The sequence below is a fragment of the Mustela nigripes genome, chromosome 13 (genome assembly GCF_022355385.1).
Source record: "Mustela nigripes isolate SB6536 chromosome 13, MUSNIG.SB6536, whole genome shotgun sequence".
In the NCBI taxonomy this organism is placed as follows: Eukaryota; Metazoa; Chordata; class Mammalia; order Carnivora; family Mustelidae; genus Mustela; species Mustela nigripes.
Genome location: NC_081569.1, coordinates 18,648,213 through 18,671,536, shown reverse-complemented (window position 1 = coordinate 18,671,536; position 23,324 = coordinate 18,648,213). Strand labels below are relative to the sequence as shown.

Here is a 23,324-nt window from a genome sequence, read left to right as displayed (position 1 = left end):
ATAGGGATAAAATGAACATACTCTGCTGGTTCGCGGTCTTTGAGGGTTCTATTTTGGGGAGCGCTGTGTCTGTTTTTAGTTTCTTGAAACTGCCTTTTATGCGCAGAACTGAAGTAGAATGATTGTATACCACAAAGTATAAGGCATGCAGAATTTGATTCATTGTGTTTTCTGTTTCTGGTGTTATTACTTTCAGGTTTTTAATTTAGCTTGAATCAAATATGTTGGTTTTTGAACAACTTACATAAAATTTTAAGTTTGAGATTACTTTTTTTTTTTTTTTAAGGAGTCTTGTTAGCACCAAAAGGTAGGAAACCAGAGGTGTTGGGTTCCACAGACGTAACACGGTGTGCTGGGGAGACACAACACAACCTAATGCTGGTCGAGAGTGGGAGGTCTGGGGTCAGGGAGCAGAGAGCAAGGACACGTCAGCTGTACGTGGGAAGGGGAAATCACGTGGGGAGAACACTGCATCTAGAAACGTGTTTTGTTTAGACAGTCTGCACGCGCCTGGACTTTATCCACTGGTGGAGGTGCTGTCATGGTGAATGGGCCTGGGTCAGGGCTCAGTGGGCTTTTTCTGTCAAGGGCCAGGCAGTAACTGTTTTAGGCTTTGGTGGGACATAAAGTCTCTGTCTCCACGAAAGCATCCAGAGACAAAAGCTAAGCAAAGGTGCAAAGCCATGTTCTAGCAAAACTTCTAACAAGTAGCAGGCCAATTTTCAGAGTTGGCCTGGGGATGGGAGTTGCTGACCTCTGCTCTGGTTGCAGACCTGAGGGTTTTGGTGCCTGACTCTGCTCATAACTCTGTTCCTTCGTCAGTTCAGCCACTTTCTTAAAGCCCTTTTTATGCTTTGTAAAACGGGAATAATACATTTGACCTTCAAACAATACAGTTGGTTCGGGGCACCCTAGCTGTCCAAAATCCATGTGCCGTTGAAAAGACAACTTTTAACTCCCCCGGAACTTACCTGTTCGCACCCTGCTCTTGATGAGAAGTCTCACCTAAATAGTCGATTAACACTGATTTTGTATGTTATGTGTTGTATGTTATATGTATTATTTACTGTATTCTTAAAATAGAGTAAGCTAGAGGGCAGAAAATGTTAAAAACCCATCAGGAAGAGATAATATACTTATAGGACTGTTCTCTGTTTATTGAAAAAATCTGCGTGTAAGTGGAGCCAGGCAGACCAGACCCATGTTGTTCGTAGGTCACCTGTACCCCGGCTGGCATGAGAGAATATGGGATAATATGTAAGCTCATATTCAGAGGATAGTAGCAGTTGCCCTGAGTCCTGTGTGAGATGTCATCCTGTCAAGTTGCATATAAAGCATAGTTTATTCATTGGCTCCTGCATTGACTCCAGAGGCAAATTTATAACTTTTGTGACTTGCAAAAGGGCCAGCCACTGTAACAGGGGTTACAGTGAGGAATGCAGCAGAGAGAGACGCTGATTTCTTTCTTGAGGAACAGTTGCTGTTCCAGGGGAGCAGGGACTCTGTTCCTTATGGTCATTTAGGGAACGGGGTTCTGCTGCTGCTTCTCTGCTGTCGCCCGTGGCATCATCCTCAACCGCATGGTTACGCTGCTCTGGGGACCAGAGCCGCAGGAGGAGAGGGCAAGAGCCTGTGGGGACAGAGCCAGGCCTTGAGGAGGCACAGGCTGGAAGGCGAGCCCATGGCTTCCATTCGCACTCTGCAGAAGAGGACTTGGATGTGTGGTCACGCCCAAGTAGCTGGGCTGGCGGCCGGACCCAGCCACAAGCTTCTCACCACGGTGGAAGGGAGGACGGTCCCAGCAGTCAGTTCACAGTTGGTGCCACGGGACCCAAAGCAGACTTCACATATCGTCCCAAACCTCTTCATCCAGGGTACACCCTTCTGCGGGTTTGGGGATGGAGTTAGTGTTTCTTGGGTTGTAGGCGCAAGGCGATGGACTATCGCTGGTGGAAACTGTGGCCATGTACAGAGGCCAGACGTTGAAGAGCTAGAGTTGGGCAGCACAGTTTAGTTTTTAACTTTTACATTAAAGAGCTCCTAATAGGAGGGGCACCTGGGTGGCTCAGTGGGTTAAGCCTCTGCCTTCGGCTCAGGTCATGATCTCAGGTTTCTGGGATTGAGCCCTGCATCAGGCTCTCTGCTCAGCAGGGAGCCTGCTTCCTCCTCTCTCTCTGCATGCCTGTCTGCCTACTTGTGATCTCTATCTGTCAAATAAATAAAATCTTTAAAAAAAAAAATGCTCCTAATAGGAGATCCAAATAGGAAATAGTCTTCTCTCAGGCATTTCTATTGGCAAGAGTCATTGCCTGTTACAAATTGGTCATCAGTAAATTTTGTCATTGTGGTCTTATGTTTGTTGTATTGTGTGGTGCTCTTATAATTTAACTTTATATAAATGCCCTCTTTGGGGTGTCTGTGGATATTTCACCTAAATTTTTCTCTCCTGAAAAATCATTCTGGCTGTAATGGTAAGGCTAGAAGGACCTGGGAATATTCTCAAAATATAGTATCAAACCAGCAAATCAGTCCAAATGGGAAAGTTTCCCTTAGGGTGTCTCCTTTTAAATTTACAGTATATTGCTTTTAGCTTTGGCCCTACCATAACATGGAGACTGGGAATGTTTGTGATTAAATTTGCATTTGGGGAATGTGGAAATGCCTTGCTTATAGTTATCACAGCTTACCCTGATGTTTAAAGAAGGAATATAATTAACGGGCTTGCAGTCAAATTGATCAATAAGTAAGGAAAATCTCTAATTGGATTAATGCCACCTTCTGTGGGAAGAAATAAATCAAAGTTTATGATTCTTCCGTATTTGTTTAGTTACATACTTGTGAGTAAGGTAATACAGAGAGTAAAAGAATTAAAAGTAAACATGTATTGCTCTTTTGTATTTTAGGAATTGTCCTGTTGTTCCCTGGGAATTGCCAGGCGTACATACACCCAGTGCAACACTGTAGCACTAGCAGACTAATGCATTTGAAAAGAAACTGGAACATTCACATTTAAATTTATTTTGACATCACTTGGAACTTAAGATAGGAATAGTGGTAGGGCTGGGGATCAAGAATAGAATTCTTGTTTCATTTTACCTCTCAGAGTTTTCCTGGTTTTGAGCAGTGAACACGGGCTGTGTAATAAACTTTACTCTTCTCCTTTTTTATTTTTTATTTTATTTTACTTTTTTGTTGTTGCACTGGCACAGTATACTGTATACTCTGACACCTAGCCCTAACATCAGTATGGAATACCAGAAAATGCCTGACCAAGAGTCTGGGAAAGAAGGTGATTTTCATCTTCCAGTGCAATTTCGTATTTATGGAGTTTGACAAGGAATATATTGTTTAGTTCGGAGTGTGCTTATGTCACATATGCATTTGTTTTGTATATTTCTAGGTAATTTATTTTGACTAACTTGGGTCAAGATAATATGCAACTTGAATTTGTTTCTATGTGAAATTCTCGTTACCCACCCTCCCTTTAAGAAAAAAATTGTACTTCTACCGTTCAGTCGACACATGATTTATTCCTTTACATCAATCTTCAGGCTTTCTCACTTTTGTGAAATGTTTGTTTTTCTTGTAGCTTATGACTTTAGTGTCTCTTTTTCTTTGGTTAAAAAGTTCTGATTGACAAATAGTAGGATAGCTTGATTTTATTTTATTTTTTATTAAAGATTTATTTATTTGAGAGGGGGCAAGAGCTTGAATGTGGGGTAGTCTTCCAACAGACTCCCTGCTGAATGCAAAGCCTAATGTGGGGCTCGATCCCGTGACCATGAGCTCATGACCTGAGCAGAAATAGAGTTTGAGGCTCAACCTACAGAGCCACATAGGCGCCTCTTAATTTTAGTTAGCAGTTAGTGTTGTTAACTGTTTCAGAAATATAAGATGTTCCAAAGTAGAATTATTATTTAGATAGGCTATACTTTTAAATATACAGTTTACAGAGTATATTTGGTTCTCTTGCCTTGTATATGTGCATTGGAACAAATATTTTTCAAATATTCCCAAGTAGGTTTATAAGTGACTCTCCCTCCTTTCAGTATTTTATAATGAATGTATACTGCTTTATAATAGTAAAAAAAAAAGGCAGGGAGTGTAAAAGTAGTAATCATAGGTGATTTAAGCATTTCTGTAGGATGGCATTTTAAGAATCCCACGGCTCCTGGCACAGACAGGAAATACTGTGCACATAACTGCGCGTCATTCACGAAGTCCCCCTTTATTTCCTTGTACTTGTCTTTATTATAAGGTATATACTGTGGAATCTGATGGAAAGTTTGGGCAAAGAAGTAGATGAGATCTTATCTTTCTGTCATCCTTTTCAGAAGTGCACTTTTGAAAACAGAATTTTGACCTTCAGAGCCCCCAGTGGTCATCCTCCCACCCCCCTCCCATCATGGCTCTCACTGCGTCTCCTTTCCCCAACTAAACACAGGTCCACACAGGGGCAGGGGTTGCGATTTGATTTAGAAGTGGAGGCAAGGTATGAAAATGAGGGTGTGCAGAGACTTGGGGACTGGGCGTGTGCAGTGGGGTCTAGCCGGAGTCGAAAGTTCTGGGCGTGACTGATTAATACCAGTGCCTTTGACCTGTAGAATTAGATCTCCCCTCCTCTTTCTAGCACTGGATTATTGGTTATTTAATAGTGCAGGATATTAGACTGGAAACAAGGACTCGAGGGGCATGAATGACCGCTGGATAGTTGTGTTGGCCACAGAACTCAGAGCCAAGTTAACTTAGCCATTATCGTTTAAAATGCAGTGGTAAAAATATATCATTTTGAAATACTTTAAAGTGTTACCTACCCTGCTTGACAGTTTCTTGCTGAGGTACTCCCCACAAAACGTGTTTGTCAATATGAACAGGCAGGAAGGGGTAGTAGAGTAGGCCATTTAAATTAGTTGAGGTAGGGTTACCTTACATGAGCTTTTTCTTTCTTTCTTTCTTTCTTTTTTTTTAAAGATCTTATTTATTTATTTGACAGAGATCACAAGTAGGCAGAGAGGCAGGCAGAGGGAGGGGGGGAAGCAGGCTCCCCACTGAGCAGAGAGCCCGACGTGGGGCTCGATCCCAGGACTCTGGGATCATGACCTGAGCCAAAGTCAGAGGCTTTAACCCACTGAGCCACCCAGGCGCCCTTACCTGAGCTTCTTCATTCTGTTTCCTTTCAGCTTAGAGTGCTGGAGGCCCATGTGAAAATAAATGTCAATAATAAAATGGGTTAGCCATTCTTATTTTTAGGAGTGGTTTTTATTTTCATTTTTCTAAATTCCAGATCACTTGAGGACATCACTGTCCTCATGTCCACATGACTTTCCTGCTAGAAAAACGGTAGCTACATCCAGAGGGCCAAGCGGGCATGGGGGCGTGGGGGGGTGAAGGGGGTGGCAAAAGCTGCTTAGTCCTTTCGAGGCTCTTGCACTTTAAAAGACAGCTGGGCTGGCATTTGGAGTGGATCCCAGTTCGTTCTGGTGCTGGGCCAGGGCAGGGCGGTGAGCAGCTGCCGGTAAGTGAGGGAGGAAGTGGGTGGAGAGAGAGGTGTGGAAATCGTGCTGAGTGTGAGCGACACTGCCCCGTGGAAGGGTTGTCCCTCTCCTGGCGCCCCTCCCCCATTGCTGAAACTCAGTGCCTCCGTCCACTGACAGCGTGAAAACGATCCTGTTGTGCTCTGTTTTGCCAAGAGAGTGGGTTTTCTTAGAAAGTGAAGGTTCCTGAAGGTTGACATCATCTTGGTGTGGGGGAGACTGGTGCTGTCATTGATCTTCCCTAGCGCCAGGAATGTTGGCACTGTTGCTTCTCCACTCTTGTTTGCTCTTAGGCTTCATCTGACCAAAATATGATTCCATGGAGTTTACTTACATGGTCAGAAAGTCCGGGGTGGCTTTGAAGCCTTATTGATGATCCTATTAAAATGCCTCCCCTGCCACACACGCATTCCCTTTCCTAAACCCAGGCTTATGAGCCCCACCGCACACATGAGCCGCCATGGAGAGGCTGGTGTGGATTGAGTAGTTTGGGAGGGTACCTGCCATCCTGGCTCAAGAACTCCAGGGTGGATGGTCAGGCCAGGTGGCCCTGTCACGGTTCCTGCTATTTGCTCCCAGATGCGGCCCTTGCACAGAGGAGGTGAGTCCTATTTGCTGAAGAAATGGGCATTCTAGAGGGAGTAGCGTGTATCCTGGAGTCTCTGACCCAAGGTGCCCTATGGAACACTTCCCTCCTCCTCACTTCTGTCAGGTCTCTGCTTTGGATGATTTCCCCCGGCCAGAGAGGCCTTCCCCTACCCATGCCTGTGAGATCTCACCCCTCTCCTCTCCCTTGCCTCCCCCCTCCCCACCCTGGGGGTTTCTTCAGGGCTCTGGTCCTAGGCTCCCATGTTCCCCTCCCGTCCTACCTCTGGAGCATGAGCTGCAGGAGAAGGGGGGCCTGCCACCCCCTGACCTCTGCATGTGACCTGTGCCCAGAGTAGTGCCTGCAGGAGGGCACTCTGCTTGTCACATTACTAGCCTTCAGGCAGCTGTGACAGCAGGGCGCCCGGCGAGCTGCTGCACATGAGTCTCCTGGTTGGCACACGTGGACACTGAGGGCACCACCTCGCAGGCTTCAGTGACTGAGTGTGCGGGAAGTGCCCGCAGAGCTTCTGAGAGATGTCGCTCATCAGGGTCGTAAAATCAGAAACTATAACTTCCACTTGGGATTGGTGGTTATAAGGATTAAAAAAAAATCAGGTACCTCTGAAGGGTTAAAGGACAAGCTTTCCATTCAAACATGTTGCCTAACATTTAACCAACGGAAAGGTTATGTTGACGGTTGTGTAAGTCGGGTAGGTTATTTTGGAAATATAGGATGATTATCTGTTTAGTACACCAAAATGCTCTGTTACTAACATTTTATCCTTTGAGTAAATGTTTATTGAGCGAATCGGTTGTGTGCCAGGCTCTGCTGGAGCCGCAGGAACATGGGTGAGGTCTTCCTTCCAGGGCCCTTGGTCCAGTGGAGCCTGATAGTAAGTGAAGTTTTTGAGAATTCTAGATGATTCTCTTATATGGATGCTTTTCCTCTTTCATGTCTCTGAAGATAGAATCTGTATTATAGAGGCCTGTTTCGTGAGGTCTTGCTGCCATATCTGTTGGGAGTTGGGGAGCCGGGTGGAAGCTGACAGGGTGTCAGCCTTGGGCTGGTCTGCCCTGGAGTATGAGGGGCAGGGTTGGGGTTGGGGACTGGGGGCAAGGGCTACCTTTACTTGGCGGACAGCTGTGGTACGGTGAACGTGTTCTCTTTTCTAAAGTCTTGTTAGCTCTTCTGTGGAATGTGGTGCTTCTCTTTCACTGTGATGTTTAAATACTGTTTGGAGCCACTTACAGTGTTAAGTGATTCATCCTTTAGTCCTTGCTCTCAAAATGGGAGAAATAATACTCATTTGTTCAGCAAGTACTTATTGGGCAATTACTTATGTCAGGCTCCTAGAACAAAAGTAGGTTTTGCCCTTAAGGGGTTTAAAATTGTGAGGATTCAATGTGTGTGTGCTTGGGTCAGGGGAAGGAGGCAGGAGGGGGAGAAGGGCAAGAAAGGTCTCATGCTAGATGCTCAAAGACTCAAAAGAAAAAATCTCTTCTCCTTTTTATCCCTTGGCTTTTTACTTTACTGTCTTAAAGACCAAAAAAATCTTACTCATTGTGAATTGTTAATCACTTCTGCTTTGTTTCTACCCATTTCTTTGCACAAAAGATCTGACGTTTAGAGTATTTTATATATTCCTCTAAAGGTTTGGTTTTGCTTAGAGCAGGGAGCTGATAGATGAGTGAAGGGAAGAACAAAAGAATTGATCATAAATAACAAGTCAGAGAAAAGGGATTAACTGTTTTCCTCTAGAATCTACTTCAACATAAATAATTTGAGGGTTTTTCTCCTAATAGGTTGCCCATGGGCTTTTAAAAATTAACTTTTTTTTTTTTTTAAAGAATTTATTTGACAGACAGAGATCACAAGTATGCAGGGAGAGAGGAGGAAGCAGGCTCCCTGCTAAGCAGGAGCCCGATGTGGGACTTGATCCCAGGATGCTGGGATCATGACCTGAGCCTAAGGCAGAGGCTTTAAACCACTGAGGCACCCAGGTGCCCCCACAATTAACTATTTTTTAGAGCAGATTAGGTTTAAAGTGAGATTAAGCGGACGGTACAGCGTTCCCGTGTACCCCTTCTCTCCCCTCCAGCACCCATGCTACCAGCATCCCCACAGAACAGTACTTTTGTTACAGTCTACGGACCCCCACAAACACATCAGCATCACCCAGGTCCTGAACTTACATTGGCATTCCCTCTTGGCATTGCACATTCTTCGGCTTGGACAGATTTCTAGTGTCTCCTATCCACCATTACAGTGTGTTGAGTAGTTTCCCCGCCCTGAAAACCCTCTGTACTCCTCCCCTCATTCACCCACCTCTCTCCCCTAGCCCCAGGCAACCACTGATCTTGTTACTGTCTCCCTGGTTTTGCCTTTTCCAGAATGTCCTATAGCTGGAGTCCTACAGTCTGTAGCCCTTTCAGACTGGCTTCTTTCACTCAGCAATATATATGTGAGGTTCCTCTGGGTCTTTGCTTGGCGTGATAGCTCCCTTTCTTTTTAGTTGTGAATAAGTTTCTACTGTCTGGATGTACTGCACTTTACGTATTCACCTACCAGAAGGACATACTGGTTGATTCTGAGTTTGGGAATTTATGAATAAAGCTGCTCTAAACATCTGTGTGCAGGTTTTTGTATAAACAGATGTTTTCAGTTTAGTTGGGTAAATACCAAGGAATACAGTTGCTAGATCTTAATGTAGAAGTACATTTCGTTTTGTAAGAAACTGCCAACTGTCTTTAGAGGATGTGCTATTTGCCTTCCCACCATGTATGAGGGAGAGGTCCTCTTGATCCATATCCTCGCCAACAGTTGGTTTTGTCAGTATTTTAGATTTTGGCCATTTTAGTAGTTGTGTAGTGGTGGCTGGTTTTAATTTGCACTTCTTTAATGTCATATCGATTTTGAACATCTTTTCACATGTTTTCTTGGACATCTGTGTATCTTCTATGGTGAGCTCTCTGTGAAGGTCTTTTGTTCATGTTTTAAATCAGGTTGCTTATGTTATTGTTGTTGAGTAAGTTCTTAATACATTTGGACAACAGTTGTTTATCCAAGATGTCTTTTGCAAACATTTTCTCCCAGTCTATGGATTTTCTTTTCATTCTCCTGACAGTGTCTTTTTCAGAGCAGAAGTTTTTGATTTTAATGAAGTTCAGCTTCAGTTATTTCTTTCGTGGATCATGCCTTTGGTGTTGTATCTAAAAAGTCCTCTCCATACCCAGGGTGGTCTAGTGTCTCCTGTTATCTCTGAGGACTTTCATAGTTTTGTGTTGTACATTTAGATGTGTGATCCATCTTGAGTTAATTTTTGTGAAGTGTTCAAAGTCGAGGTCCAGGTTGATTTTTGTGTGTTTTTGCACGTGACTGTTCAGTTGTTCTGGCAGCATTTGCTGAAAAGACTGTCTTTCCTTCATTGTACTTTCTCTTTTGTTGGTTGCCTGTGTTTAGACACTGTTTATTTCTATCACTTCTCTAGAAACCGATACTATGGAGGTTTTTTTTTTAAGATTTTATTTATTTATTTGAGAGAGAGTGAGGAGAGCACATGGGGGAGGGGCAGAGGAAGAAGCAGACTCCCCGTTAAGCAGGGAGCCCCCTTCGCAAAGCTTGATCCCGGGGACATGAGATCATGACCTGAGCCAAGAGCAGAGGCTTAACCAACTGAGTCACCCAGGAGCCCCAATACTCTAAAATTTAAAGCAGTAAGAGCTACCCTTCCCCCCAAACATTCCCTTTTCTTCCATTTTTCCCTTTTCTTAAAAAAAGCTTTGAAGAACTCAAGCCTTTGTGTGATAGTCATGGAGTGAGAGTCACTTCTCGGACTTCCACGGGGTGAACTCAGGATTAGTAAACCAGGGTATCCAAAACACGCTCCGTCCTCATCCCTGCTCCAGACTCCCTCACCATCATTGGGCTGGACGTTCAGAGGCTTGGGTGGACAGGAATTGGGCTGTGCTCTTGTTTCGCCTCATCACTGACCTTGCTGCCCTTCGCTAGTGGCCGTACCTTGTGACCACAGCTCCAGTGGGCTGCCCTAACTCAGTAGACCTTCATCATTCGAAGCCTGCTTGGATCTTTAGCAAGTATGTGGGTGTACGATATTACTAGATAGACATGGTAAGTTAAAATGGTTCAAAATGTGTTTATTTAGAATGAGATTCCACAGCAAATCAGGAATCTTGACTAAAAAAACCCAGAAGAAAATGAGTTTATAGGCCGTATTTGGCCCACAGATTTGGCTCATATTTCTCTGTCTCTCATTCTAAAATTTGGGTTAGTTTCTAACATTTAGAAATTAGGAGGCTCTACACAAAAATAGCCCTCTTCCTCACTTTTCTTTAAAAATCAGAAGATCTGACCACACTGGGCCTGGATTCCTGTGTCCCTCCCCAGCCTGGTACACTTCCCCCATATTGCCCCTGAAAGTTTGTTTTTAGCTTTGTTTTTGTTTTGGTTTGTTCTTTGGTGATCCCTTAGACTGCGGCTCACGTCGGTTTTGCTGTGGATTGTAGCTCCAGTGTGAGAGCTGGATGTGTTCACGTTGACTAGCATTAGTAAGGAGCGCCGTGAGGGGCCGCGACTGTGGTGGCCTGCCATGACCGTACCCGGACACAGGCTACGAGACACCTTTAGAGAGAGCCCTTCCCATCCTTCCCCCTCCCTTCCCCCACGAGCAGGCCCAGGACTGGGCTTGTCCCGCTGCCCACTCAGTGCTTTATCTTTGTGTGCAAGCTTATCTTCTCTTTGTACTTGACCTTTTAGATGTTCCCTGCCTGGTAGAGTGCCTTTAATGTGAGTGTTCAGTAAGTCTTTGGAGCCACATTTACGTAAGACTTTGTTCATTTGAAGATAGGTGTGCACACATTCATTCTTCCTAACCCTGCCACGTTTACTTCTTTATCTGCGGGAGCAGAAAGGGGATGTCTGGAAAGCTTAATTGACTCGTGCAAGGTCAAAATGTTATTAAAGGGCAGCAAATGGGAGTTTAGATCATTTTCTGACTGCAGATAAGGGTGTTCTCTTTCCACGGTTGCTGTTGACCGTTCACGCTGCCAGCTGTCCACCGCAGACTCTTGATTTCAGTGGGATCACTTTGCTTAATAAGTCTTACATACAAGGGTCAAATTACTACCAACAGTTTTTGCCATACTTTGCCAAGCTTAATTCCCAGTTCTTTTGAAATGTATCCGACTTCTCAAAAAGGTGTTTAGATTTCAGATTTCGACACTGCTGGTTTGAGACACAAACATACAGCTCTCATTTTTTACTACCAGAGGCCCAGCGTAATTCCCATGAAAAATCTGCTTTTTTAAATGGACTCTAAAATATGAAGCACCTAATCCTCGAACTTAATTGGATGAAAGTCAGCAAAGCCTATACAAAACGAATTAGGAGAGAGACCTAATATGGATTGTAGTGGACCATATGCCCTGAGAGCCAGTGCCAGGCCAGTATATGCCCCCGATCTTGGCCTAATTATTAACAGATTTTCTCTTTCATCTCAAAAGGCCCTGCCCCAGACAATAAATTCTCTGGAAACCCTACTTCTAGGTATATGAGAATGTTAATTTAAATATTTAAAACTTGTGAATAAGATTATTTTGAAACTATTATCAGGTATGGTCTCTTGATATTTAGCAACCCATATTTTCTGTGAAGCATTTTTCAGCACAAAAGGATACAAAAAGTCATCTGCGGAGAATTGAAGCACTGCACAAATCAGAATTAAGAGATAACTATCAATCTGGAGCAGTGACTGTTGATGTGGCTGAAATACATATTTAATGATAGACATTAATGTGAACAGCTACTGGGAAGAACCATGACTTAATGAGAATGTTGGCCTTCATTGCAGAGGACGCCGAGGACATTTGCTAATGCAGATAGTAGACCGTAGACCGTGTTCGTTAACTGAGGATTAGATGTGGATAGTTGATGGTTATTCCCAGCTGGACTGGAGGTTCCTGGGAATAGCGTGACCTTGATATTTATTAGCCCCTCTCAGATTTACCATGGAATGAGTCACAGTCCTGAAGCATGTCACAGTGCAGGAGATGGCTTTTCTGGAGTCCAGGATTATGGGGGTACTTTTTAGAACAAAGATTAGGGGCTGTTCTAGGGACACTGGAAATTAAATGAAACCACAGGGGTACTGTATGCATCTTAAAAGGGCTTCCTTGGTGTTTTTTAGCCAAGGAATGACCTTGTAATTATAAAATAACCCATATGCACACCAATTTTGTGTTTTCTTCTGCAGTACTTTTTAACTTCCCATTTTATATTATTCTTTAAGAGAATGTACCAAATTATAGATTATTGAAATACTTTAACGAAGTCCTTTTAAAATTCAAATTTGTTGACATTCGAAATATTCTTTTTTATTTTTTTAAAGATTTTGTTTATTTATTTGACAGAGATCACAAGTAGGCAGAGAGGCAGGCAGAGAGAGGAGAAGGGAAGCAGGCTCCCTGCTGAGCAGAGAGCCCGATGTGGGGATAGATCCCAGGACCCCAGGACCATGACCTGAGCCGAAGGCAGAGGCTTTAACCCACTGAGCCACCCAGGCACCCCTCGAAATGTTCTTTATAACAAAAATGCCTCCTTATTTGCCACTCATGGAATTACTAAAATGAACCATTACAAATCTCCTATCCTTAACTTTTTTATTTATAGCAGAATTGGAAGTTTGTTTTTATAAGATGAAAAAAGTTAACAGGGTGCAATGTGGTGTTCTCTTCTAATGCTCCAAACACAGTTTGACTCAGTGAGGGTAGGAGCCTGTAACATTTGAATACTGTATCTTTGACCAAATCAGAGTGAGTGGGTAGAAGAACATTAGGGCATGATTTTAGAATTATATGTGACTGTTTTATAAAACTAGCATATAAAATTTTTTTAAAACATAAGTTTTATAAAACTAGCATGTAAGATTACATAGTATCTTAGAATTCTTCACGTTGAAGGAACCTCTTGTATGATATAGTCATTTTATAAACAGGAAAACTTGAGATCCAACAAATTCAAGTGACTCCCCCAAGACCTTACAACTTACTGGTAGCATTAAGTCAGTAAATGTCTCCGTATAGTCTTATTTCTTAATGTTTATTTTACATTGTTACATTCTGTACTTTCTCCCAGGGAAATAGCAGCTTTAACTTGCTAAACACTTACTTTAGACATGCAATTATACCTCTTACGGGTGTAGGGGACTTCATTCCTGTTGAATCTGGGAAATTGCCCGAAGTCCAGAAATTAAATCTTACCTTCATCTTACTTGCTTAATGGGGAACATTGTAGTGAATAGAAAATTGGCTCTAATGTGGAGAAAAGAGGTATAATGGACAGAATATAGAGACGTTCAGCATAATGATCCAGCTATTTCTCATTCAAGAGCCCAAAGCAGAGTGGTCCAACTTCTTCTCACCTTCAGTGTGCACACCTTCTTAAATGCAACAGCCATCTTTAAAGGGAAAAAAAGAAAAGGTAGGCAAAGTCTAAATAATAGCAAGGAAGCTAGGAAACAGTCAAGATAAAAACAAGAATGATTTGAGGAGAACTTTGCAAAGGATTTGCAAAACAAAAGCAAATGCCTACAATACTACAAAGGCAGAAATGAGATGCAGAAGCACTAAGATCACTTGATGTGAACAGGTGGAAAAGGTGATTTGGGGTAAAAGTGGAGGAGGGATAGCTGGTGGCTGGGGAAGGTGTTGTGAGCTCTTGCCCAGAACCCAGCCCACTGGGATGTGGACACAGAAGTCTGATCAGTGGGACCAGCACCCAGCTTTCCCTTCTGGTGTTTCCCTCCCCATCTCTGTGGCAGGAACCGCAGATGATTTCTGGATCATTTGTCTCTAACTTAGCCTTAGTGTCTGCTTCATTGAAATTTTTGCTTCGAATTACACTATATTCCCTGTTCTAAATTCTGAAGGTGCTTTGTGACTCATATTCATATTTAAAAAAAAAGTTTCCTTGAAATCTGCATTTCCCCCTTTCTCTCCCCACTGCACTGAGGGTAAAAAGAAAGTTTCCTGACCTCTCCACCAAAACCATTTATAATAAGGCTTTGTATAGACGCTGATGGGGATTGGTCAATGTGCTGAATGACCGAAAAGGTACCACTAGAAACTGACTTGGGCAGGGTCTTTGTTTCACCATTAATACCATTATGTGGAGGTGCATGGCTTCGCCTCTTCGGTACCTCTGTCCACATCTGCCCTTTCGGAAGAGGAGCTGTTCATTGGCATTTATTGAGATTTTTCTTAGGATCATAGCAGGTGCATGGCTTCTTTGTTGAAAATGTTTATTTTGTAGTGATATTAGGGTGATGCAGGAGGGGAGGGCACCAGCTAGTCTGGACATAGACTTGGCCTTATTTTTAACAAAACAAGTGCTTTCCCCCAAACACACACGTGCTTGCACTTGTGTACGCCTGCACGCTCCCCACCCCTTTCTCTCGTCTTGCAAAAGATTTCATTAAAAAAAAATACCTACACCATATATCTGTACGAGGCTGGGTGCAGTGTCAATTACGAGAGATATTTATATATCCCTATATAAATAATAAATTATTAATAATAAATGTGTCCTATAAAAAAAAGGATATAACAACATTCATTCAGACTGGTGGAGGTTAGCCAGAAGGTGCCTACAACAACTTTACTACAGTTCACGATCTTGGTCTCTAATGGCTCCAGGGGGTTTAAGGCTTTCATAAAACCCGGTTAGTCATTGTCAGCAATTTTCTTTTCTTTGTGTTTATCCCTTTAGCACACACATGCTGTGTTTCCGGTAAAGCTTACCTAAACGTCAGTTACTGTGAAAGTCGTGGCCTCAGACAGCTTCTAAAAGATGTTTAGAGGGGCACCTGGGTCGCTCAGTGGGTTAAAGCCTCTGCTTTCAGCTCAGGTCATGATCTCAGGGTCCTGGGATCAAGTCCTGCATCGGGCTCTGTGCTCAGCAGGGAGCCTGCTTCCTCCTCTCATTCTCTCTGTCTGCCTCTCTGTCTACTTGTGATCTCTGCCTGTCAACTTAAAAAAAAAAAAAAGACGTTGAGAAACATAGTCCTGAAAAATGCTTGGGGTTGTGGTGTCCTGGGAGTGGGTAAGAAGAACCAGTGACACATGGCAGACCCTGCACTCCACACCAGACCTTGGAGCTCGCTTGCCGCGGGTGGGGTTTTGATAGCCGAGAGTAAGATGTGCAGTTATCTGTTTGGTTTTCTAGAGAGTAAAGGACAAATAACAACTACATCCTTTATCTGGAAGGATATTTATTTTTCCTCAAATATACTGCTGATTTTTGCATTTAAAAATATATTCTAGCCAGAGGACCCCAGCCCTGTCCCGGTATATTAGTTACCACTTAGTTATCCTATCTGTCAGTCTTCATCAGCTGTGCTCTTCTGCATTGAAATCATGCAGCATTTTCTTGATACCTGCTGTGCTAAAGACTTTACTGTTTGCCGTAAGTTCACCAAATACCTGCCGAGCGTCTCGTGTCAGGCCTGAGCTAGACTCTGAACATAAAGGTCGTGAGCGTGCGTGCGCTGGTTCCCTCAGCCCGCTCTGGAGCCCTCTGCCTCTCCTGTCTGTTCAGGCTGCCAGAACGAAAGTTCGGTGGACAGGGTGGCCGATGCAGCAGACGTGCATTTCTCCCCGTGCTGGGGGCTGGACGTCCGAGGTGGAGGCGTCCCTAGGGTCAGGGTCTGGGAAGGACCCTCTGCCTGGTTTACAGAGCTGCTTTCTTGCTGCATCCTGCCATGGTAGGGAGAGAGTGCTCTGGTGCCGTCTCAAAGCCCTATCTGGCCCCCATCCCACCGTGGGAGCCCCCCCTACAGCCTCTTCTCAACTCAGTTCCCTTCCAAGGGCCACACCACACACCCTCACACTGAGAGCGCCTCAGCGTGTGAATCTGGGGCGTGCGGACATCCCAGTCCACTATACTCTCCTTGTGGGACCTCCTTGCATTGTCGTTCTAGGCGCTCTTTCTTCTCTGTCGTACCCCTTGTTTCCAGGATGCTGTGTGATCGTCCTTTCCGATATATTCCCTCATTCTAGAAGGGCACATCCTTCCAGAGCTGGGAAAGGCTGAGTACAAGGTAGGACCGTCCTCCACTGCCTGAAAATCTCTCTTCTGCCCTCCTGCTTCATGGATCATTTGGTTAAGAGGAGAATTGTACGTTGGGAATAATTTTCACTCCCTCTTATTTCTAGATGGCCTTTTTTTCTTATCTTGGGAAGTTTTCAGAGTGCTTTCTTTGTGGTGTTCTGAATTTGTATTCTTTCTACCAGGTGATTGGGATTTAATTCAGGCAACTAGTTCTTTTATTCTGAACCCATTTTCTGTATTGTTATTTTCTCCCCCGGTGTACTTTCTTGTGGTAGAATGAATACTTTTCTGTTTTCTGGTTTTGTTATCATTTTTGTTTTCTGGGATATTCTTTAACTTTATTTTCAAATTTTACTCTTCTTTTTTTGTGCTGCTAGTTTATGTTGATTTTCAAGAGCCTTTTTGGTTTTCTGATTTTCTTATAGTATTCAGTTTTGGTTGCATGGGTGTATTATCTTCTGTGTGGATGCCTTCTAGGTTTGTCTTTTGTTTCTCTTGTTGGGCTGGGTGGGCTGTTCTGACCTAATTTTGAAAAGCAACCTGTAAGGTTCAGTGTGTTCACATTCTTGGAAATGGAGGGACCTTTAAAAACAAGTCATGGTCCTTCATGCTCACTGTTAGAAATTTGGAAATTATAAGCAGACAAAATGAAAATAATACGTAATTATAACAAATATTTATAAAACTATTACGTAGCCCTCCATCATCTTGCATGCAGTAGTTATTTTACTGGTTCTAGTTGTGGAGCCTTGAGCTGGTGCTGATTTCTTGGCTGTGGCCTTTGCATAGTCTGTTCGCTGCAGCGCACCACCACCCCCCCCCCCCACACACCCACACCCCGCCGCACCCAGGCCGTGTCCTCAGGCAGGTTTGGGGATCAGATAGCACACCCACTGTGGGATGCATGTCCTGAAGGCTGACCTTGTGAAAACTGGAAGAAGGGCCTCCAGGCTCCTGTTGGGGCATGCGGTCATGCAGGGGGTAAAGGGTGGGACCTTAGAACCTGTGGGCAGATTTCATTTCTCCTGGCTTGGCAACCTCACGGGACACTCACTTGTCCCCTTGCAGCCATTCAGTTGGCACCCAGGAGGCAGTCTGGCTGGAAGATGAATGTGAACTCCTGGGGCAGGAAGTTCCTGAAACCTCTTTTGTTGTCACCCATATAAAAAGAAAGGCACATGATCAGGTTCTTGTCCAGCCCCTGTCATGGGGTATTTACGTTACTGTAGTTTTTCTCCGTGCTCATGTCTGTGGCCTTATAGCCAGGCCTTGGAGGAGCTCAGACCTCCCTTGCTTCACGCTTTCCCAACTAAGCAAACCCCAGACTGCTGCTTTGCTTCGGGCTGTCCTGCAGCTTCCTGTAGATCAGAGGTGTGGGGAGGCGCCACCCGTGCTGGCTGCCCTCGGCTGGGAACAGAGGCCAAGAGCAGCCTCTGCAAGGGGGTCCTGCGCATCCTGCGCATCCTGCGTTTGCCCTTTGCCTCCAGGCACGCTGAGAGGCGGGGCTGCTCTCCAAGGCTGGATATGCTGCGCTTCCGTTCTTTTTTTAAACTTTAACTGCCTTTTCTAATTAATTGCAAAATTTAGAAATGATTTGAGCGGGTAATTCCATGTCTCCTTGTCCTGTGTTGATCACAGACCATGTGGGAAGCAAAGTTGAAAAGAGTGAGGGCCTTTCTGAGATGTTGGCATTCCATGCCAAGTCCTAGTCTGTGGACAGACCTCGCAGGTGTCCAGGAGAGGAGAGAGCTGACCTTGAGAAGGTCAGCTTTCGCCAGACTCTCAGGTCCCTGAGAATGAAGCGAGCAAGTGGATGTGGCTGGAGGCCTCGCACAGAACCTGGCGTGCATTCCTCTATCTCGTTCCTTGAAGTGTTTCCCTTCTTTTTATTCTTACTGGCTTTATTTAGTAGTAGCCTGTAGTATTGCATAGAAGAAAATGGGATGTAAAAATGCTAACCTGCGCTTTTCTGTTACGGTGATTGCTATGTGGCGGGAAAGAAAAAAGTAAAAAATAGGACTTTCCAAAGGTAAATAAGTAAACTGCCTGGTTCAAATACATATCACCCTATCAAGAGTTAGTATTTAGCAATGTGAACAAAACCCAAAAATGAGCCACAAATGCAACGGGACTCATTGTAATGATTTTTGTAGATTTTTATTCTTTCTTCTAGAAGGTGTTGTAGACATTCACCAATCATCTTGTTGCTCGGATATACAAGGGAATTAAGTATGTTCCCTGTCTGACTTGAGGGAACATGCCCCCGTTGGGGCTGATGGACTGCCACCCTTTGTCCTCCCTGCCCCCAAACCTGTATCGTAGGACAGGGGGCGGGATGGTGGAATAATGAGTCCCCTCCCATTGCCTGCCTCTTACTCAACACTCTGAGCCTGTGGCTGTGCTGGTGCTGAGCACAGAGGACACACCCCTTGCCCCCAACCCCAACCCTCCACCAGTGCCTACACAGAGGCTGCGGGGGAGGGGCGCACTTGACACAGGAACTTGCAAGCATTTGAAAGGATTTTCAGCACGTCTTGGTGTCACAGATGGCATCCCCCTCCCGATGGCCAGCCTCTTCTCTTTCCTTCTCTTTAGCTCACCGGCAGCGGCACTAATCCTGGGTCAGGTCGTATTCCGGGAGCTTTCCTTTTCACTCTGTCAGTGCAGTTTATTCCTACAGTGCGCCCCTGCAGGGTCTGCTGTTCCAGAAGGATGGCGGCTCCTGTTGGGTGCCAGCCTTCAGTGAGGGGAGGGGGCCTTGGCGCTTGGGTTCCTTGCAGGGGCTTGGTGGGGACGCAGAGGGCCTTTCCTCCAGGTGCGTGCACTCGGTGCCCTGCAGTCTCAGGATCACCCTTTTCCTGTAAGAAAACTTTCTCACACTTCTGTTTGCCCACAGAATTCTGTCGGCCAGCTCTGCTTATCAATGAGCCTTCTTTCTTGAAGCAGTTTGCATTTCTTCTTCTTCTCATCTCATTGGACAGCGGGAGACCTGGCTTTTACCTCAGGCCTCCGGTATGCTGTGGCTCATTTGCAAAGATTTCTGATATTGAGAGTTCTGGTTTTTTTTTTTTTTAAAGACCGTGTAGGTGTGTAAGGAACAGTAGAAATAGAGGGACAGAGTCACATAACACTAAAACAGCCATATTTCTGTGTTTATTCTCTTAACAGATGCAGCAGCTTTTTTATGAGAATTATGAACAGAACAAGAAGGGCTACATTCGGGATCTCCATAACAGTAAAATCCACCGAGCCATCACCCTGCACCCCAACAAAAGCCCGCCCTACCAGTACCGGCTGCATAGTTACGTGCTGAGCCGCAGGATCGCCGAGCTGCGCCACCGCACGGTCCAGCTGCACCGGGAGGTCGTGCTCATGGGCCGGTACAGCAACACTCAGGTTCCCAAGGAGGACCTCCAGCTGGGGATCCCGCCTTCCTTCATGCGCTTCCAGCCCCGCCAGCGGGAGGAGATTCTGGAGTGGGAGTTTCTGACCGGCAAGTACTTGTACTCAGCGGCCGAGGGCCAGCCCCCTCGCAGAGGCATGGACTCCGCCCAGCGGGAGGCCCTGGATGACATCGTCATGCAGGTCATGGAGATGATCAACGCCAATGCCAAGACCAGAGGGCGCATCATCGACTTCAAGGAGATACAGTACGGCTACCGCCGGGTGAACCCCATGTATGGGGCCGAGTATGTCCTGGACCTGCTGCTCCTCTACAGGAAGCACAAGGGGAAGAAGATGACCGTGCCCGTGCGGAGACACGCGTACCTGCAGCAGACCTTCAGCAGGATCCAGTTCGTGGAGCACGAGGAGCTGGACGCCGCAGAGCTGGCCAGCAAGATCAATCAGGAGTCCGGGTCCTTGTCCTTTCTCTCCAATTCCCTCAAGAAGCTCGTACCCTTTCAGCTCTCTGGGTCAAAGAACGAGCACAAAGAACCCAAAGAGAAAAAGATAAATATCTTGATTCCGTTGTCCGGGCGTTTTGACATGTTTGTGAGATTTATGGGAAACTTTGAGAAGACGTGTCTCATTCCCAATCAGAACGTCAAGCTCGTGGTTCTGCTTTTCAATTCTGACTCCAACCCCGACAAGGCCAAACAAGTCGAACTCATGAGAGATTATCGCATCAAGTACCCCAAAGCGGACATGCAGATTCTGCCCGTGTCTGGAGAGTTTTCGAGAGCTCTGGCCCTTGAAGTGGGGTCTTCCCAGTTCAATAACGAATCTTTGCTGTTTTTCTGTGACGTTGACCTCGTGTTTACTACAGAGTTCCTTCAGCGGTGTCGAGCAAATACAGTTCTGGGCCAACAAATCTATTTTCCAATCATCTTTAGCCAGTACGATCCAAAGATTGTTTATAGTGGGAAAGCTCCCAGCGATAACCATTTTGCCTTCACTCAGAAAACTGGCTTCTGGAGAAACTATGGGTTTGGCATTACTTGCATTTACAAGGGCGATCTTGTCCGAGTCGGTGGCTTTGACATTTCCATCCAGGGCTGGGGGCTCGAGGATGTGGACCTTTTCAACAAGGTTGTCCAGGCAGGTTTGAAGACATTCAGAAGCCAAGAAGTAGGAGTGGTCCATGTCCACCATCCCGTCTTTTGTGATCCCAATCTCGATCCCAAACAGTACAAAATGTGTTTGGGGTCCAAAGCGTCCACATATGGGTCCACGCAGCAGCTAGCTGAGATGTGGCTGGAAAAACATGACCCAAGTTACAGTAAAAACAGCAATAATGGCTCCATGAGGACAGCCTAACGTCTAGCTCTGCTGGAAGAGACGTTTTTAATTATCTAATTTATTTTTCAAAAATTTTTTTGTATGATCAGTTTTTGAAGTCCATACAAGGATATATTTTACACATGGTTTTCTTACAAAGGACTCCTTGATGATTGAGCTTTTTGAACAAAAATGTGATCATGTTTGCCTTTGAACACATTTTTTTGCTGAACATTGTGTAGCAGACCTGCTTAATGATGACTTGAAATGTACCTGATGAACAAAGCTTGTTTGGTTTTGTTCTTTTACGCATTTCCTTTTCAGACGACTCCCCCACCCCCCGACCAGTCCTCTGGCAGAAAACATGACCGTTCTGCAAAGTATTATTGTAACAGAACACTGTAACTCTGGTAAATGTTTTGTTGTAACTGTTAACATTGCACAGATTCTACCTTTTGTCTTTTTTTTTTTATGACAATTATTTTTTTCCCCAAGCCATTTTGTGTTCCAATTGTAAAATAACGAAATGTGATTAATAGCCGTATCATCACCATCGGGAGAGCATTCCGAAATTGACTCTTTCCCCCAAATTTGTGCTCATCATGGTCACGTATTGTTTTAAAAGCAGGGGGAGAAGGAGCGGCACAGTTAGATGTGTGGCTGTTCTTGTGGTCGTTCGTGTGGCCTAACGGACCTGGCATTCAATTCCAAGAAGGATTTGTTGTCTTTTTGTTTTGGTTTTTTTTTTTTTTCCTCCTCCTGACCCTTGTCTTTAAAGGGTAAACTATTCTTAATATTCAGAATGACAAAGAAGAATTATTGTAATAAATCTAACGTACACAAGCTAAAACAGAAACAAAAACCCGCCCTAATGGAAGCATTGGGGGAAAATGTATTTTGGTTTTGTTCACTTCATCTTGTCTGTGTTACATTATTGGTGGAGATGGTTGTTTCATTCTTTAATTACTGTTTTGTTTTATTCTTTGTATCCGAAATACCTTTAATTTATTTAATATCCATTGTTTAGAGCTCTGTCATTTCTCCAGTACCTGTTAGTTATTAGTATTTATGTGTATCAGGAGTGTGTTTAATGTTCTTTTATTTGCAGTAAACTGATCTCCAAAGATTTCCTTTTGAAAACGCTTTTTCCCTCCTCAATTTTTACATTCCTTCCTGTTTTACTAAATACTAAGTGTTCTTTGACAATTTCGGTGCTCGCATGTTTTGGGGACAAAAGTGAAATGAAGTCTGTCTTGACACCAGAACCTTTTGTTTGTTTTCAACTCACGGATCAAATGTGCCTTAATAAAAATTTTTTTTTTTTTCATTTAGATTTCAGTCAGTAATAGACTTGCCATTTTAATGCACATCGTTGGAGATCTGCTCATTTGTAAATAGTCTATTTCTCATTCGGGAAAATAAACCAGTGAACAGTATTTTTCTATTGTACTTTTCAGGACCATTTTGTCTCATTACTCCCGTTTTAGCTAAAGAATTGTATTACATTTGGAGAGTAAAAAACTGAAACACTGATTTCTAAAGGTTTCCAAGTTATTTGAGGGAATATTTTGTGTAGATTGCAGTTTGGGTGTGGAATGGATCTTCCAAGTGCCTCTTCCTCTGTTTTCCCGTGGAATGAATTTGTCCCATGTTCCTCCTCAGCTTGCCGAATCTGTTCTCCCTAGAACAAGGGTCTTCAAACCCATTCTCAGCCTCATCTGGCTTCTTTGTACGCATGCGCCTTCATGCCCCCAGGGTGGGCCCGGCTGGGCCCATTAGAGCTGGCATCGTAACAGCCGCCCACGTGAGGCTGTGTGCTCGAACGCTCTCGGGGCTTTAGGATAGATCTAACTACCGGATAAATTGTGTACAGTGATATATAATCCAAGAATCAAAAAAAGTAAGACCTTTGATGTCAAGGTAGCAGGCTTCGTGGAAGCCAGTCCCCCTTCCAGGACAGCTACTTAGCGTGTAATGACAGTTGAGGCCCAGTATAATAACATCGTGCTCTCAGTAGGAATTGCTGTCATTCAGCCTAATTGTCATTTACTTGGTGGGATTGTTTAGTTTTTCTTTGGAAAGAAGCACATTTTTATTCCTCAGTAAAGAAGAGCACAGTATACACCTTGATGACAAAGTAATTTAAATTCTCTATCATAATAGCCAGCCGTCGGGATTTAGGACGGGGTGTGTATGAGCTGTGGCCTTGTCGAGCTTGAATAGTCTGTCCAGCATCATGGTGATGCTTTGTTAAAGTTCACCATTTCCTTCCTACTCCCACTCTTGCTCGTCTGTTCCTCTTCCTGATGCCATGTGGATATTTATGGAGGTGTTGCCCTCCCTTCCTCAAGATTCCGCTG

The 23,324-nt window shown here is 44.4% G+C and overlaps 1 protein-coding gene across 1 annotated transcript in view; it reads left to right on the top strand.

Moving 5' to 3' along the window:
- Nucleotides 1–22,497, top strand: part of CHSY1 (chondroitin sulfate synthase 1) — a 69,698-nt gene extending 47,201 nt beyond the window's left edge. The window contains exon 3 of the mRNA XM_059371679.1: nt 19,414–22,497. Within this exon, the coding sequence (XP_059227662.1) occupies nt 19,414–21,003 (1,590 nt within the window). The 3' untranslated portion in view covers nt 21,004–22,497. The remainder of the gene's footprint in view (nt 1–19,413) is intronic.
- The last annotated feature ends 827 nt before the right edge of the window (nt 22,498–23,324 follow it).